Source organism: Amblyomma mixtum, chromosome 3, assembly GCF_055824585.1.
Source record: "Amblyomma mixtum isolate Tamu chromosome 3, ASM5582458v1, whole genome shotgun sequence".
Taxonomy (NCBI): domain Eukaryota; kingdom Metazoa; phylum Arthropoda; class Arachnida; order Ixodida; family Ixodidae; genus Amblyomma; species Amblyomma mixtum.
This window is the reverse complement of record NC_143014.1, coordinates 324,305,347-324,320,363: the sequence shown is the minus strand read 5'-3', so window position 1 is coordinate 324,320,363 and position 15,017 is coordinate 324,305,347. Positions and strand designations below refer to the sequence as shown.

Here is a 15,017-nt window from a genome sequence, read left to right as displayed (position 1 = left end):
AGTAATAACTCGCATTAAAAATCTTCGATAACTGTTGACTCGTTGCAACAATTTTGCAGAAACAGAGATTCGGTGCTGCTTGGCGCAGGGTTTAAAATTTTCGACACAGATTGTTGCGAATTTAAATTTTCAGCGATAACATGATGAACTTCTGTGTTTGGAATCCACAGCTCATCTGCAATCATTTAAACACCATTTGAATTGCATTGAAACACCGATCAGTGTTCTCTAAAGCACGCACACATTCGACATTAACGTCCCTAACAGCCATCGACGGGCGCCCGGACCACCGCTCGCCGTGGTCGTCTTCTGGGCCGTCTGTAAAGGTTTGGTTTGGTTTATGGGGTTTAACGTCCCAAAGCGACTGAGGCTATGAGAGACGCCGTAGTGGAGGGCTCCGGAAATTTCGACCACCTGGGGTTCTTTAACGTGCACTGACATCGCACAGTACACAGGCCTCGAATTTCTCCTCCAAAGAAATTCAACCGCCACAGCCGGGATCGAACCCGCGTCTTTCGGGACAGCAGCCGAGCACCATAGCCACTGAGCCACCGCGGCGGCCGTCTGTAAAGGTTTTGTGTCATTTGGACACTCGTCAGCTGCACATTGCGTCATATCCGCATGCTGCCTTGACCATGTGGAACGTCTCAGTAGGGGACGGTAAACTTCCTAGCTTACTCTCAAGTCCGTCCACTCACTTTGCCTGTTGGAAGCCAACTGAGCTTTTCGCGTTGTGAGGCTGACGGTTCTCCTACCTTCCCCCAAAACCGGTTTCAAAATGAATCGCACGTGCGCGCAGCCGCGACTTGTCTTGTGGTTGCGGATATTCGAAAATTTCCGCTACGGAATCGAATATTCTTTCAGCCGATTATTCGAACGAGTGAAATGGTGCATGTTCAAAATTTTTCGAAACGAATCGAATATGTCCAAGTTTTCGAATACTTGCGAATAATTGGCGCGAAGTTCAAATAATGCCTGTTGCATTTTTCTTCCATGACCATTTTAAAAACACAGACCATACACAACCGCGTATCATGCTGCTCCGATCGGCATGCGCGGCGTGGAGGATTCAGCTCTGCGGTACGGCCAATTTGTGTGGCGGTGTTTATAATCCTCATACATGGCCTCAGAGATTGGACGACGTAGCAGGGCCCAGAAAGGTTCTGCAAACCAGGCCTTTATGCGTGGCCTCGCAGGCCATGCTTCATACGTAGCTCTCGCTCTTCGCGTGAACTCAGATATGGCGATAGTTAATTATCTTTCGCTATCAACAGCAAAGGTATTTTTCTTACGCTCATAATATCACAATGATAACGTTAGTGCGCTGAATTTGTGTTGCGACATCCGAGATCTAGGTCAGTGTACCGTCTTTTACCAGATGCAGCTATAACAGCGAAAGTAGACCTTCACTCTTTCTCAGGAATGACCATTAAATATTCGCACAAGAAGCGAATGTTTGTAGAAATGTTATATTCGTGTTAGATTCGGCTCTCTCACTATTCGATTCGGTACCAAAGCAACAGTATTCGTATTCGGTTCGGCTTAGGAAAAGTACTATTCGCACAGCCCTACACTTGTCTCCTTAATTTCACGACAGACCCGCTAGTTCCCTATCTAGCCTTGTTCCGTGTCTAGATCCTCCGCTGAATTTCAGGAAATAAAACGTCAGCCGCGCCGCGATAGAAAAACACAAACGCTAGATGGAGACACGGTTTTAATCGGCGTTTTAATCGGACTTTCGTATACTAAAAAAGAAAAAAATAGAAACAACGATATTTATTTACACGTTATTTGTACAACAATTTTGTCCACTCTGATGCTGAAAAATCAATGGCGAACGATAAGATGTTATACCATAGCTCATGTTTTGAATGCTAACGGTTACGTGAACAATATTCATATGCAGTTCATATCTATTTATGATTTATGTGCGAATATGGCTCACGTAACCATTAAATTACAGAATTCATTTTTATATATTTACGCGGCGGTCCCAGTTCGATCGAGGACAAACTCTAGCGGACAGTGTAGTGTGCGACGTCAGTGCACGTTAAATAGCTACAGGCAGTCGAAATTTCCAGAGCCCTTCGTTACAGCCTGCTTCATAGCTTGATTCACTTTAGGACGTTAAACGCCCATAAAACACACAAACAATACAGATATATTTATCTCACAATATTTCAAATTGAACGATAGTGGCAGTCATTAAGCGCAAAAGCAACTGTGGGGTCACGGCAGGACCACGATACCGCGACAGTCACGTTCGAATAGCACTCGTATAACCTGTTGTGTAACTAATACTGTTGTAAGACAGTATTAGCTTACGACGTTACTTACTAAGAGTAGGAAACTGATGTGAAGAATAGCAGACCCTTATGATAATGGGTTTTGACTTTCTGGTTTGGTTTTGTTTTCCTAATGAGGAACAAGGAGCTCAACATAAACACAATACCTCATGTGTTTTAGCATCAGCCTAAAACCAGATTTTCAATTTACAATTCACACTCTTTTCTCTCGCTGTGAAAATCTAAGAATTTTCTTTTGAGTTGCTAATGGGTAAACACAGGATGTGAGAAGTGAACAGAAAGTGCGATGTGTTTTCCCCATCATGTATGACTTCAGAGTACACTGTGTGTTTCAACATGTGAAAACTGAGCAGTTAAATCCGGAAAGAAACTATTAGCAGCGATTACTGCATGCAATGCATGTGCCTCACTATTACTGCTTAACGATTTCTGGAGAATGTACGTACTTAAGAAAGCATATATCACCACAAATGATTCTCAAGGCAGTTAATGTCGCGCATATGCTCTTCCATTTATACAATGCAGGCAGATGACCTGCAATAACTGATATTGTCATGCGTGGTTAAGTACGTCCGGCTCCGTTGGATACGTCAAAGTAGATGACAGCAGCGGACATCGGTAGCAGCCACTTCCACGAAACCACGAAGTGGCAGACACTTCGGCTTCTTTCTTTCTAAGGCGAGCTCGCGCGCGCATTCCGCGCTGTCGTGGTTCCAGTTGAACGACGACGATGAATGGACGGTGTCATTACTCCCCGGCAAAAAGAAGCATCGTCCCGATGCTGGGAGTGAGTGAAGTGGTCGGAAGGGCGGAACAGGATTAGTGGACGAGTCTACCGCTCGTTATAAGGCTTCAGGCGGACCACGTGAACCACTTCAGGGCACGGGGACCGTCGTGACTTCTGAAATCCATCGGGGATGACCTCGCAGTTCAGGTCGCCCAATGACCTGATCACGCGGTATGGTCCGAAGTAGCGATGGAGGAGTTTTTCGCTGAGTCCTCGTCGCCGAATGGGGAACCACACCCACACACGGTCGCCAGGCGCATAATGGACGTCATGACGGCGCCGATTGTAGCGGTCTGCATCTCGTTGTTGCTGGTCCAGAATTCGCACTTTGGCCAGTTGGCGAGCCTGTTCGGCGCGTTCCAGGAAGGTGTAGGTGTCAGTGTGAAGGCTAGGGTCGTCCAGATGTGGTAACATTGCGTCGAGCATCGTCGTCACTGCACGGCCGTAAACGAGGTGGAATGGGGACATCTGCGTTGTTTCTTGCATGGCCGTATTGTAGGCGAAGGTGACATAAGGGAGCACTTCGTCCCACGTTTTGTGTTCAATATCGACGTACATGGAGATCATGTCAGAAAGGGTTCGGTTCAGTCTTTCAGTCAACCCGTTCGTCTGAGGGTGGTACGACGTTGTTCGGCGGTGCTCTGTGTGACTATAAACAAAGATCTCCTGCAGCAGCTCAGCCATGAACGCAGGGCCCCTGTCAGTGATCAGCACTTCAGGTGCCCCATGGCGGAGTACGATCTCATGCGCGAAGAACTTGGCGACTTCTAAAGCGGTGCCGCTAGGTAGAGCTGACGTTTCTGCATAGCGGGTTAGGTAGTCCGTCGCGAAAATTATCCATTTGTTGCTAGAGTTCGAACGCGGGAACGGACCCAGCATGTCCATTCCTATTTGTTGGAAAGGCATTGTGGGTGGTTTAATGGGCATCAAGAACCCAGCTTGTTTGGTTGACGGCATCTTGCGACGCTGACAGGCTCGGCACGTTCTGACGTAGTGAGTAACATCAGCGCGGAGACGTGGCCAGTAGTACTTCTTCTGGATTCGGGCTAGCGTACGGGCTATGCCCAAATGTCCAGAAGTGGGTTCGTCATGGGAGGCTTGGAGGATTTCATTGCGCAGGCTAGCCGGTACGATGATTAGGTATTGGGTATTGTTCGGAGCGAAATTTTTCTTAACCAGTAGACCATTGCGGATGCATAGAGATGACAACACTCCCCTAAAAGCGCGCGGGGCGGTCGTGTTGCTGCCGTTCATAAATTCCATTACATCTCGAAGTTCGAGGTCGGTGCATTGTTGGTCAGCGAGGAAGGAGGCGCTGAGAGCACTCAGGAAGATTTCGTCATCATTAGAGGCGTCGGTAGAAGGATCGACTGGGGCGCGGGACAGGAAATCGGCGTCAGAGTGCTTGCGCCCGGATTTGTATACGACAGTCATGTCGTATTCCTGGAGCCGCAAACTCCATCGGACGAGGCGAGCAGACGGGTCTTTGAGGCTTGCGAGCCAACATAAGGCATGATGATCGGTTACCACCTTAAAATTTTTGCCATAAAGGTACGGTCGGAATTTCGAAGTGGCCCATACAATGGCAAGGCATTCTTTCTCGGTAGCAGAATAGTTTGATTCGGCTGGCGACAAACACCGACTTGCATAAGCGATGACCCGTTCTTGACCTGCTTGGATCTGGACCAGGACAGCACCTAAGCCGACGTTGCTGGCATCAGTACGGAGCTCCGTGTCAGCGTTTACGTCGAAGTGAGCCAGAACGGGAGGCGCCTGCAGGATGCTTTGTAGGCTGCGGAAGGCATTTTCTAGCGCTGCTTCCCATCTGAAAGGTGTGTCCGTCCTGGTTAGGCGCGTCAGCGGCTCGGCAATATGAGCAAAATCTTTCACGAAGCGACGGTAATACGCGCACAATCCAAGAAAACGGCGGACAGCTTTCAGGTCTTGCGGCGGCGGAAAATGGGCAATAGCTGTTGTTTTCTCAGGATCAGGCTGAACTCCGGCTTGATTCACAACGTGCCCTAAGAACTTTAGCTGTGTATATGTGTTGTGTCCCCTTATCGCTTTTGTGTGTGTGCGCCCCCTCCTAACGACCACTCAATCCTCCTCCTAACGACAGTTCGCATCCTCCTCCTAACGACCACTCATCCTCCTCCTAACGACCACTCGCATTCTCCTCCTAACGACCGCTTGCCTTTCGTCGCACGCTGTCGCCAGATGCCCCCCCCCACGGTGCGCCCCCGCACCCTCCTCCTGTTCTGGGAAGCCACTCCCTGCCGTGGACGCTTCTCCACTCCCTCCTTTCTTCGGGCGGCCAGTTCGGCTCCTGCCTCGGTCGACGCTGGTCGCACCCTCTTCAGCTTTAAATAAACGAAGTCTAAAAGTACCGTGTGCGTCTTTCGCTGCATTCAACACAGCGACCGGACACGACAGTGGCGACGAGAAAGTGGATTCGACCCGCGCTACGCAACGCTATTGACAAGCCATGGCTACGCGAGGGTTTCCCAATCAGATACCAGAATTCAACGGCTCATCGTGGTCATCGTGGGTTGGACGCCTTCAGTTCTACTTTGAAGCTAACAACATCACAGACCCAGCCTTGAAGAGGGCCAACCTGCTGACGCTGTGCGGGGAGCAGACCTACGATACTGTCTGCGCCCTTATTCAGCCAAGCACACCAGCGGCAGTGTCTTACGACGACATCGTAAAAGCGCTGCAAAAGCACTACGACCCAAGGCCATCCGAGGTCTACAGCCGGGCTCGCTTCCAACGACGAGATCAACTGGGAGGAGAAACTGTGAGCGCCTACGTAGCCGCGCTCAAGAAGCTCGCTGCCGACTGCAATTTTGGAACGCTGTCGACAACAGCTACCGGGCAGGAGGGAGACGCAGCTTCTTCTGCTAACACCACCATGCTTCCCTTGGACGTGATGTTACGCGACAGATTTGTGTGCGGACTGAGTGACGAGTCACTGCAGCAGCGCCTGTTCACTGAGAAGGACCTCACATTCAGCAAAGCTTACGACATCGCCGTTCGAGCGGAGAGCGCCGGTCACCAGCAGAGAGGGATTCGCCGGAACACCGAGCCGGTACACCAGACAAGCAACCAGGTGCGCAAGCCTTCTGTTGTTGTAAAATCGGTCAAAAAGGCACAACGCTGCTGGCGGTGTGACGACCAACACAACCCCCAGGGATGTCGATTCCAGTCAGCCACGTGTAATTTTTGCCACAAGCGAGGGCATATCGAAAGAGCATGCATTACGAAACGGAGACTTGCCAAGATAAAGTCACCTTCCCAGCCTAATCACAGCGTCAACGCCTCAGAGAATACGCCGCTATCTGATCTCCATGGAACAACATCAGCAACACCATCTGTGTTGTACGACCTGAACACCATGAATCTCGGCACGCGACCGAAGATTTTTACAGAAGTAAGCGTACATCACCAGCTGATTAAGTTCGAGGTGGACTCCGGCGCAGCCTGTACTCTGATCAGTGAGGACACGTTCCGAACTTCATGGCCATCTGACGCACCCGCCCTGCAACAAGACGACACGCACCTGCGAACGTGGTCAGGACAGAATCTGCCACTATTGGGCTCTGCCAACGTGCAGGTTAACTACAACGGCCAGACCCATACGCTACCTCTGCTTGTTGTGAAGGGCACAGGATCAAGCCTTCTAGGGAGAAACTGGTTTTCTCCACTAGGCGTGATGATATGCGGCATACACCAGACGATGAGCCAGAACATGGTTGAGCAACTGCAAGAGAAATACGAAAGAGTATTCTCGGAAGAGATTCCAGGAAACGAAGGGCCCCCGGTCACACTGGAGTTGTTGGACAACGCGCAACCCAAATTTCTGAAGGCCAGGCCGGTGCCGTTTGCTCTCCGAGATTCAGTTGAAAAAGAGTTGGACAAACTGGAGCAGCAAGGTGTCATCGAGCCGACGCAGCATTCCATCAAACTCTCAGCGTACGACTACGCTCTGGTCTACCGCAATGGGAGTAAACATCAAAACGCCGATGCGCTAAGCCGTCTGCCACTAGACGCAACTGTTGACGAACCATTTCCACCAGGAGACGTTCTGATGTTCGAAGCACTGCCAGAACCTCCGCTTACAGCAGGCACAGTTGCAGCATCTACGCAGAAGTGCGCAGCTCTCCGGCTAGTTTACACAGCTGTTCAACAAGGCAACGTGCATAAACTCAAAGGGGACAACTTCGACGCTTACCGCAGGCGAGCTACAGAGTTGAGCACCCATCGCGGCTGCATCATATTTGGGTCCCGAGTTGTGATGCCGAGAGAACTACGCGCACAAGCTATGTCTCTCATCCACGCCGGACATCGGGGCATCGTTGCAATGAAAAAGTGTGCCAGAAGCTACATGTGGTGGCCTGGCATTGACAACGACATCGAAACAGTGGTGCGAGAATGCAAGCCTTGCCAGAGCAGCCGGAGCGCCCCGCCGAAAGCTCCTGTCCCAGAATGGGAAAAGCCAGACACACCATGGCACACACTGCACATTGATTTTGCAGGACCAATTGAGGGCTGCACTTTCCTTGTGGTCGTAGATGCCTACACAAAGTGGCTTGAGATAAGGCAAATGGGACAGACGACTTCGGCAGCAGTCATTGACAACCTCCGATCACTATTTGCAACGTTCGGCCTGCCGCGCAAGGTAGTGTCGGACAACGGAACACCGTTTGTGTCTGCGGAGATCCTCAAGTTTTATCGCGACAACGGGATCTCATCAGTTACATCGGCCCCCTACCACCCAGCGACAAACGGACAAGCCGAGCGCTACGTAGCCGAGCTAAAACGCGCCCTTGAAAGAGATCAGACAGGCTCGCTGCAGCGCCGCCTTGCGCGCTTTCTCTTCAAGCAGCACACGACGGTTCAGAGCACAACAGGCGAGACCCCCTCGAAAATGATGTTCGAGCGTGAAATGCGAACCCAGCTCACAGCCATCCTCCCCGAGCCAAAGGCAGAGACGTTCCGGGAAGAAAAAGCAATTCCGCGCTGCGGCACGCTTAATGAGGGGCAGCGCGTCCTCGCCCGACAGTTTCTGAAAAAGCCACGCTGGGAGGAAGCTACAATTGTCAGACGCATAGGCCTGCGCTCTTGGCTCGTCAACATACATGGCACAGTAGCACGCCGACATCTCAACCAGCTGCGTAGATTTACGACGCCGTCTGAGAGCTGTCCGCCAGCGGAGAGAACACGTGCACCATCTTCCCACATAGCCTGGCACCCCTTCCCGGAAGAAGAGACTTCGCCCAGGACAGACCTAGGAGACACAGCGAACAACAGCCAGCCTACAAGTGTTTCTCCCCCGAGCGCACAAAGCCAGCGCGCCTCCACGCGTGAGCGCCGACCCCCTGCACGATACCAGGCAACTTTCTAAGGGGGAAGGAAGTGTTGTGTCCCCTTATCGCTTTTGTGTGTGTGCGCCCCCTCCTAACGACCACTCAATCCTCCTCCTAACGACAGTTCGCAACCTCCTCCTAACGACCACTCATCCTCCTCCTAACGACCACTCGCATTCTCCTCCTAACGACCGCTTGCCTTTCGTCGCACGCTGTCGCCAGATGCCCCCCCCCCCCCCCCCACGGTGCGCCCCCGCACCCTCCTCCTGTTCTGGGAAGCCACTCCCTGCCGTGGACGCTTCTCCACTCCCTCCTTTCTTCGGGCGGCCAGTTCGGCTCCTGCCTCGGTCGACGCTGGTCGCACCCTCTTCAGCTTTAAATAAACGAAGTCTAAAAGTACCGTGTGCGTCTTTCGCTGCATTCAACACAGCGACCGGACACGACAATATGCAAAGTGGCATTTCTCGTTTTTGAGCGTGAGTCCAGAAGATCTTATGGCTTGTAGTACCAATTCGAGGCGGTGAAGATGCTCCTGGATAGTCGGGGCGAAGACGACAACATCGTCCAGATAGACGAGACACGTCTGCCATTTTAAATCGGCAAGGACGGTGTCCATGAGTCCTTGGAAAGTTGCCGGTGCAGAGCACAGTCCAAAGGCCATGGCCGTAAATTCATAAAGGCCATCTGGAGTAATAAAGGCGGTTTTTTCGCGGTCCCGCTCATCGACCTCAATTTGCCAGTAGCCTGACTTGAGGTCCATCGAAGAAAAGTATTTCGCGCGGCAGAGGCGATCCAGAGCGTCGTCGATCCGGGGAAGAGGATAGACATCTTTTTTGGTAATTTTCTTTAGGCGACGGTAATCTACACAGAACCGCAATGCTCCGTCTTTTTTCTTCACAAGGACTACTGGTGCCGCCCGAGGACTCCGGGAAGGACGAATTACGTCGTCGCGGAGCATTTCCTTGACTTGGCGGCTAATAGCGTCGCGTTCGGCGGGAGACACTCGGTAGGGGGACTGTCGGAGAGGGTGCACGTTATCGTCCGTAATAATGCGATGCTTCGCTAGGTGAGTTCGTCCAACACGCGATGATACCGAGAAGGTGTCGCCGTAGCGCAGAAGAAGGTCTTTAACTTACTGTTGCTGCGTCGGGGAGAGTGATGGATTGACGTCGAACGTGAAAGCAATGTCTGGGTTCTGCTGTTCCGACAACGACATTGTGGAAATACTGGGTGTGTTGCTGACATGGGCGATGGCATCAACGTGAGCCACAACGGTTCCCACGTTCAGATGTTGCTGTGCACCACCGAAATTGGTTATCAGCACTTCTGTTGCTCCGTCGACGAGATGAACGACTCCTCTGGCAACAGCAAGGCTCCTGGCAAAAAGCAAGATCTGGTTGCCTTCCGCGACGCCTTCGAAATTCCGCACAGTCTTGGGGCCGACAGAAACCATGAGACTCGAACGAGGTGGAATGGTGACGTGGTCATCCAGGATGCAAAGTGCGGTCGGGTGGTCTGAATCTCTGTGTATTGCGTTGTCTGTGGAGAAGCACACGGCCTTTGACTGGAGGTCGATGACCGCTCCATTCTCGGTCAAGAAATCCATTCCGAGAATGACGTCACGTGAACAATGTTCGAGTATGAGGAACGTTGCCAGGTAGGTTGCGCCTTCAACTGCCACTCGTGATGTGCAAGTCCCAGTCGGTGTAACTAAGTGACCCCCGGCTGTACGAATCTGTGGACCCACCCACGGAGTGGTGACCTTTTCAGAGTGGCGGCGAAATGTCCACTGAGAATAGAGTAATCGGCCTCTGTGTCGACGAGTGCAGTGACGTCTGTTCCGTCGAGGGAAATGCTGAGGTTTGCTGTCGTAGACGTCGTGTGAGAGGTACGGCGTGGTGTTCGGTCACGGCTGCGGTGCGGCGTGGGTTCGCTTCGATTTGTCAGGTGGCATTGACGTCGAGTCGGCGTATCATGGTTTTGGACGGCAGATGGTAGTGGCATCAGGTGACCACCTAGTTGCGGCGTAGGAGGGTCTGTTACATTGCGTCGGTGAGCAACCTCCCCTTCAAAGGTTGCTGCTTTTATTTTTCCTGACGGGGGCTTGGCGACCTTCCCCGCGGAAAGTCACCGTAAGACCGACGAGGAGAAGAGAAACGACGTGGGGATGGCGACCTGCGTGTCCCACCGGCAGATTCGGCCAGATAATCGTTGATCTCTCTGGGTCGCTGCCCAGGCTGCGGACGGGGTGCATCTGCAGGGAACCCCGGCAGGCCCATCTGACGATACCTGCAGTTGCGGTACAGGTGGCCTGGCTCACCGCAGTGATAGCAGAGAGGACGGTAGTTGGGAGTGCGCCAGATGTCACTTTTACGGGGATACGATGGAGCAGGACGAGTAGGTGGTGGCGGCCGAAAAGAGGCCGGGGTTTCCTGAAGGCGACTCGGCGGCGGTTGTGCGCGACAAGCAACAGCGGCGTATGTCATTAGCGGTGGGGCTGTGGACGGCTGAAAGGGAGCTGGTGTTGTAAGCGCCTGTTGAACCTCTTCCCAAATAACCTCGGATGGAGCAAAAACCGTTGGCGCAGGCGGCGTAGCCGGGAACAGCTTTTGGAGCTCCTCGCGAACGATAGTTCGTACGGTTTCGCGAAGCATGTCACCAGTATTGATGTCAGTGGCTGCTGCTGTCATGGCCAAAGGCTGACGCTCGTATTGCCGCAACCGCATATCGAGTGTCTTTTCCATGGTGGTGGCCTCCGACAGAAACTCTGCGACCGTTCTCGGTGGATTGCGAACCAGTCCGGCAAAGATTTGCTCCTTGACACCTCGCATAAGGTACCGGAGGTTCTTCTGCTCTGTCATATCCGGGTCAGATCGACGAAATAACTTTGCCATCTCTTCGAAGTACACCAGTATGCTTTCATTTGGTAGCTGAGTTCGGGACTGAAGGAGCAGATTGGCCCGTTCTCTTCGAAGCACCGTGGCGAAATCCTTCAGGAGCTGGTCTTTAAACACGTTCCACGCCGTTATGGTCGACTCCCGGTTCTCAAACCACGTACGAGCTGCGCCCTCCAGCGAAAAGAACACGTGTTGAAGCTTGGAGTCATCCGCCCATCTGTTGTACCGGGCCACGCGTTCAAATTTCTCCAGCCAGTCTTCCGGGTCTTCGCCTGGAGAATCTTGGAAGATCGGTGGCTCCCGAGGCTGCTGCAGCACAACAGAAGGTGAAGTAATCGTTGTCTGCATGCTTATTTTGGGCTGGACGGTCGTCGACGATGGCGCTGAACGAACCGCTTGGGTTGAGCGAGACTCCAAAAGCCCAAACTCGGGTTGAAGGCCTTAGAGCCGGCGGCTGCCGTGGTGTACAGGCGTCACCTCGATGGCAGATGACCCTCGAGGACTTGAATCCCTGCTTGCTGGGGGAGTCCGAGACACGGAATGCGTTACCCAGCGCCCTCCACCAGATGTCACGCGTGGTTAAGTACGTTCGGCTCGGTTGGATACGTTAAAGTAGATGACTGCAGCGGACGTCGGTAGCAGCCACTTGTTGTTGTTGTTGTAGCCTACGACAGAATGGCACATACCCACTCTGGGGGATCGGCCAAGAATCGGATGGTAAAGGTTGGTATTCACCTGTACATAGTAAAGCAGCCACTTCCACGAAACCACGAAGTGGCAGACACTTCGGCTTCTTTCTTTCTAAGGCGAGCTCGCGCGCGCATTCCGCGCTGTCGTGGTTCCAGTTGAACGACGACGATGAATGGGCGGTGTCAATATGAAACTAACAACTTTCATTAATGCTCCAACAGGAATGCGCGTGTACTGAACAGGAAACGTTGGAACTTGCATGCAAAATGTCGGTTGAAAACCGGCTACAGCAAATGCACTTCTTCGCGATTAACGGATCGATGCGGAACATATAGTGACACACAGAGCGGGCAAGGTAGCCATGGAGGCAAAAAAACTGAGGAGGGAAGCCCCCGCGGTGGCTCAGTGGTTAAGGCGCTCGTCTAACGAGCTGGGGTACCCGGGCTCGAAACCGACCGCGGCGGCCGGGTTTCGATGGAGGCCAAACCAAAGTACGCCCGTGGGCTGTGCGATGTCAATGCATGCACGTTAAGGATCCCGAGGTGGTCGAAATTATTCGGGAAACCTCCACTACGGCCCCTCTTTCTCTCTTTCTTCTTTCACTCCCACCTTCCTCCGCTCCCTTACGGCGCGGTTCTGGTGTCCGCCGAGAAATATGAGACAGATACAGGGCCATTTCCTTTCCTCGAAAAACAATTTAATTTATTTACTTTAGCGCGACGCCAAGCGACCAGCCTACGCTAGCCAAGTGCTCATGAAGCCGCTTCCCTCCCCCGTTTTTCGCTCTCCTTGTCCTTTATGTTTTGGTGCTGGTATGTCTTTGTTCGCGCATCTGCGCGGCCCGTGGCGCGGGTGTCTACAACCAAGAGGTTTATCTGCAGTCAGTGTGCCGCGCTAATCCGCGCATGCACGCGCTGCGGGGCTAGATATCACCGTGTGCTATTACTTGGCGTGATCACGGGGGAGGGGGGCACTCTCTTTTTTACTATATTTTTACTTCTAAGGACTAGGTTTCCACGTAGTCGCCGGACGCTCCCTCCTCAGATTTTTTTTTCCTTTTTTCCTCCATGGCGGTAGCAACGCCCACGACGTGATGGGTGGCACGGTCGCTGCGCTGCGCATCCAAGCCGCAAGCCACAAACATCCAAAGCAGTCCAAGGACCTCAGCAGTCGTGCCATTCGTGCGCATAAGTGCATTTTTGCCCCATGCTTTAAGCATGCAGCAAAAATGCTTTGGGTGTTTCCAAAACCCGAAAGTGTTTGGGTGTTTCTAGTGGTCCTGATGTTTGGAAAATTTTCAAGTGGAATCTTTCTTTTCGCCCGATTTAAGATTATATCGTGACGTCAGTCACTGGCTAGATGGCCAATCGCAGCCGACTCGGAAGCGAAAACCGTAGTCATAGCCAATTCGGAGCGGCGCCTCGCGAGGGTTTCAAGCGTTTTGAGCGACGGCGTTGAGTCTTTTTGTCAATCACGTAGTAACCACGTGAGCTGCAAATATTCGTGTCCGTATTTTTTAGCTGCTTCGTGTACTAAAAGTGTAACATGACTCACATATTAGTAAAGTGGACGAGTGAACGCAATTGGGAAGTGTACCCGGTACGCTCCTTGGTCAACGCCAAACTCGGGATGCGTCTCCTCACGGAGCCGAACGCCATCAACGATCTGCGCGGCACAGCAGCGGACGTTTTGTGGAAGGCTAGCGAGCCGCCCTCATCAGCGGAACTGTTAGACTTCGGTAAGTGTCATTAGTCACAAAAAAAATGGTGTGTACAGGGGTGGGGGTTATTAAGCGCGTAATCTGGAAATTATACTGCACAGGTACGGAAAAAAGAATGGAGCGGCGCAGGGGCAAGCTGGCAGCGGAATCGCAAATGAAAAAAACTGTTCAGATGCCGTCACACCGGAAGATAACTTGGGTATGTGCTTGTAGTAACGAAAGCGTTTGTGACCCCTGGGCGAGTATTGTGCGATTTTATGGAAATTGTGCACTCAGGCGAGCGGACAAACGTCGCGGCGGCGGGTCCCGCCGCACCTGCGGAGGAGTTGGGTATGGACTTGGGTACGTACCTTTAGTTAAGTTAACATTTGTGCGTCTAAGGCAAGTATTACGTATATTACCTAGTTATTGTACGACACAGACAATCAGACCGTGGATCAGCGTTGGACCTCTGATAAGAGGCCCACAAAGCAGTCGGAGGTGACTTGATTGTTTAAATGCGATTATTTTTGCGTGCTACCGCACCATTATGTACGGACAGGCTGTGAATGTTTAATTTTGTCCTCGTAACAGTTATTCAATCTAACGAGGGCAGAAAAGTGAGGCCTCTTAAGGTAAGGTGCCAGGCCCCTGCATGTGGCTCGTTTCTGTTCGACATTAAAATCTGCTTTCTGGACGACCAGAAGTGTCGAAGGTTGACCAGCAATGCACTGATCGCCTATAGCCATTCTCTTAAGTACATTCCCAGCTAACAAAAAACCTTGTCGGCTTGTAACTTACCAACGCTTCCTGAAAGTTATAAGTAGTGAACAGAAAGCAGCTGTTATGAACAAGTGGACTGCTACTGGCCAAGGTGTCCTTAATAATAGGTGTTATGTGGAGTGCGTGATTAAAAATAAATGAACCGATCTACCCAGGACAACAGTAGTGATGGTTGGGAAAAAATAGCAAACCTGAAAATGAAAAGCAGTGGTTACCTACTACCTGCTTTTGTGTCACATGTCACTTTTGTGTTTTCGCAGCCGTAACACCAAACTTACATGTTGGAAGGACACCTGCTGGAGTTTTAAATGTAGTGTCCCCCCACCTCCTTAATGATTTTCTGGGCCATTCACATATGCAAGTCGAAAAGGTTTGTAACAGGCTGTCACCGCCTCTTGCAAAGCCCAAAGCTGCTGGGGTACAGCACCACACCTGGTTATGGGTCAATTATGACATAATAGACTAGGATGTGGGAAAAAAAACAATCGA

The 15,017-nt window shown here is 51.8% G+C and overlaps 1 protein-coding gene across 1 annotated transcript; it reads right to left on the bottom strand.

The window, feature by feature from the left end:
- Nucleotides 1–9,591: 9,591 nt before the first annotated feature.
- Nucleotides 9,592–11,704, bottom strand: LOC149355799 (uncharacterized). Its single transcript, XM_089576194.1, has 2 exons — nucleotides 11,099–11,704; nucleotides 9,592–9,753 (listed from the first exon to the last, which is right to left on the bottom strand). The coding sequence occupies exons 1-2, from the start codon at nucleotides 11,702–11,704 to the stop codon at nucleotides 9,592–9,594; spliced, it is 768 nt and encodes a 255-aa protein (XP_089432320.1).
- Between the last annotated feature and the right edge of the window lie 3,313 nt (nucleotides 11,705–15,017).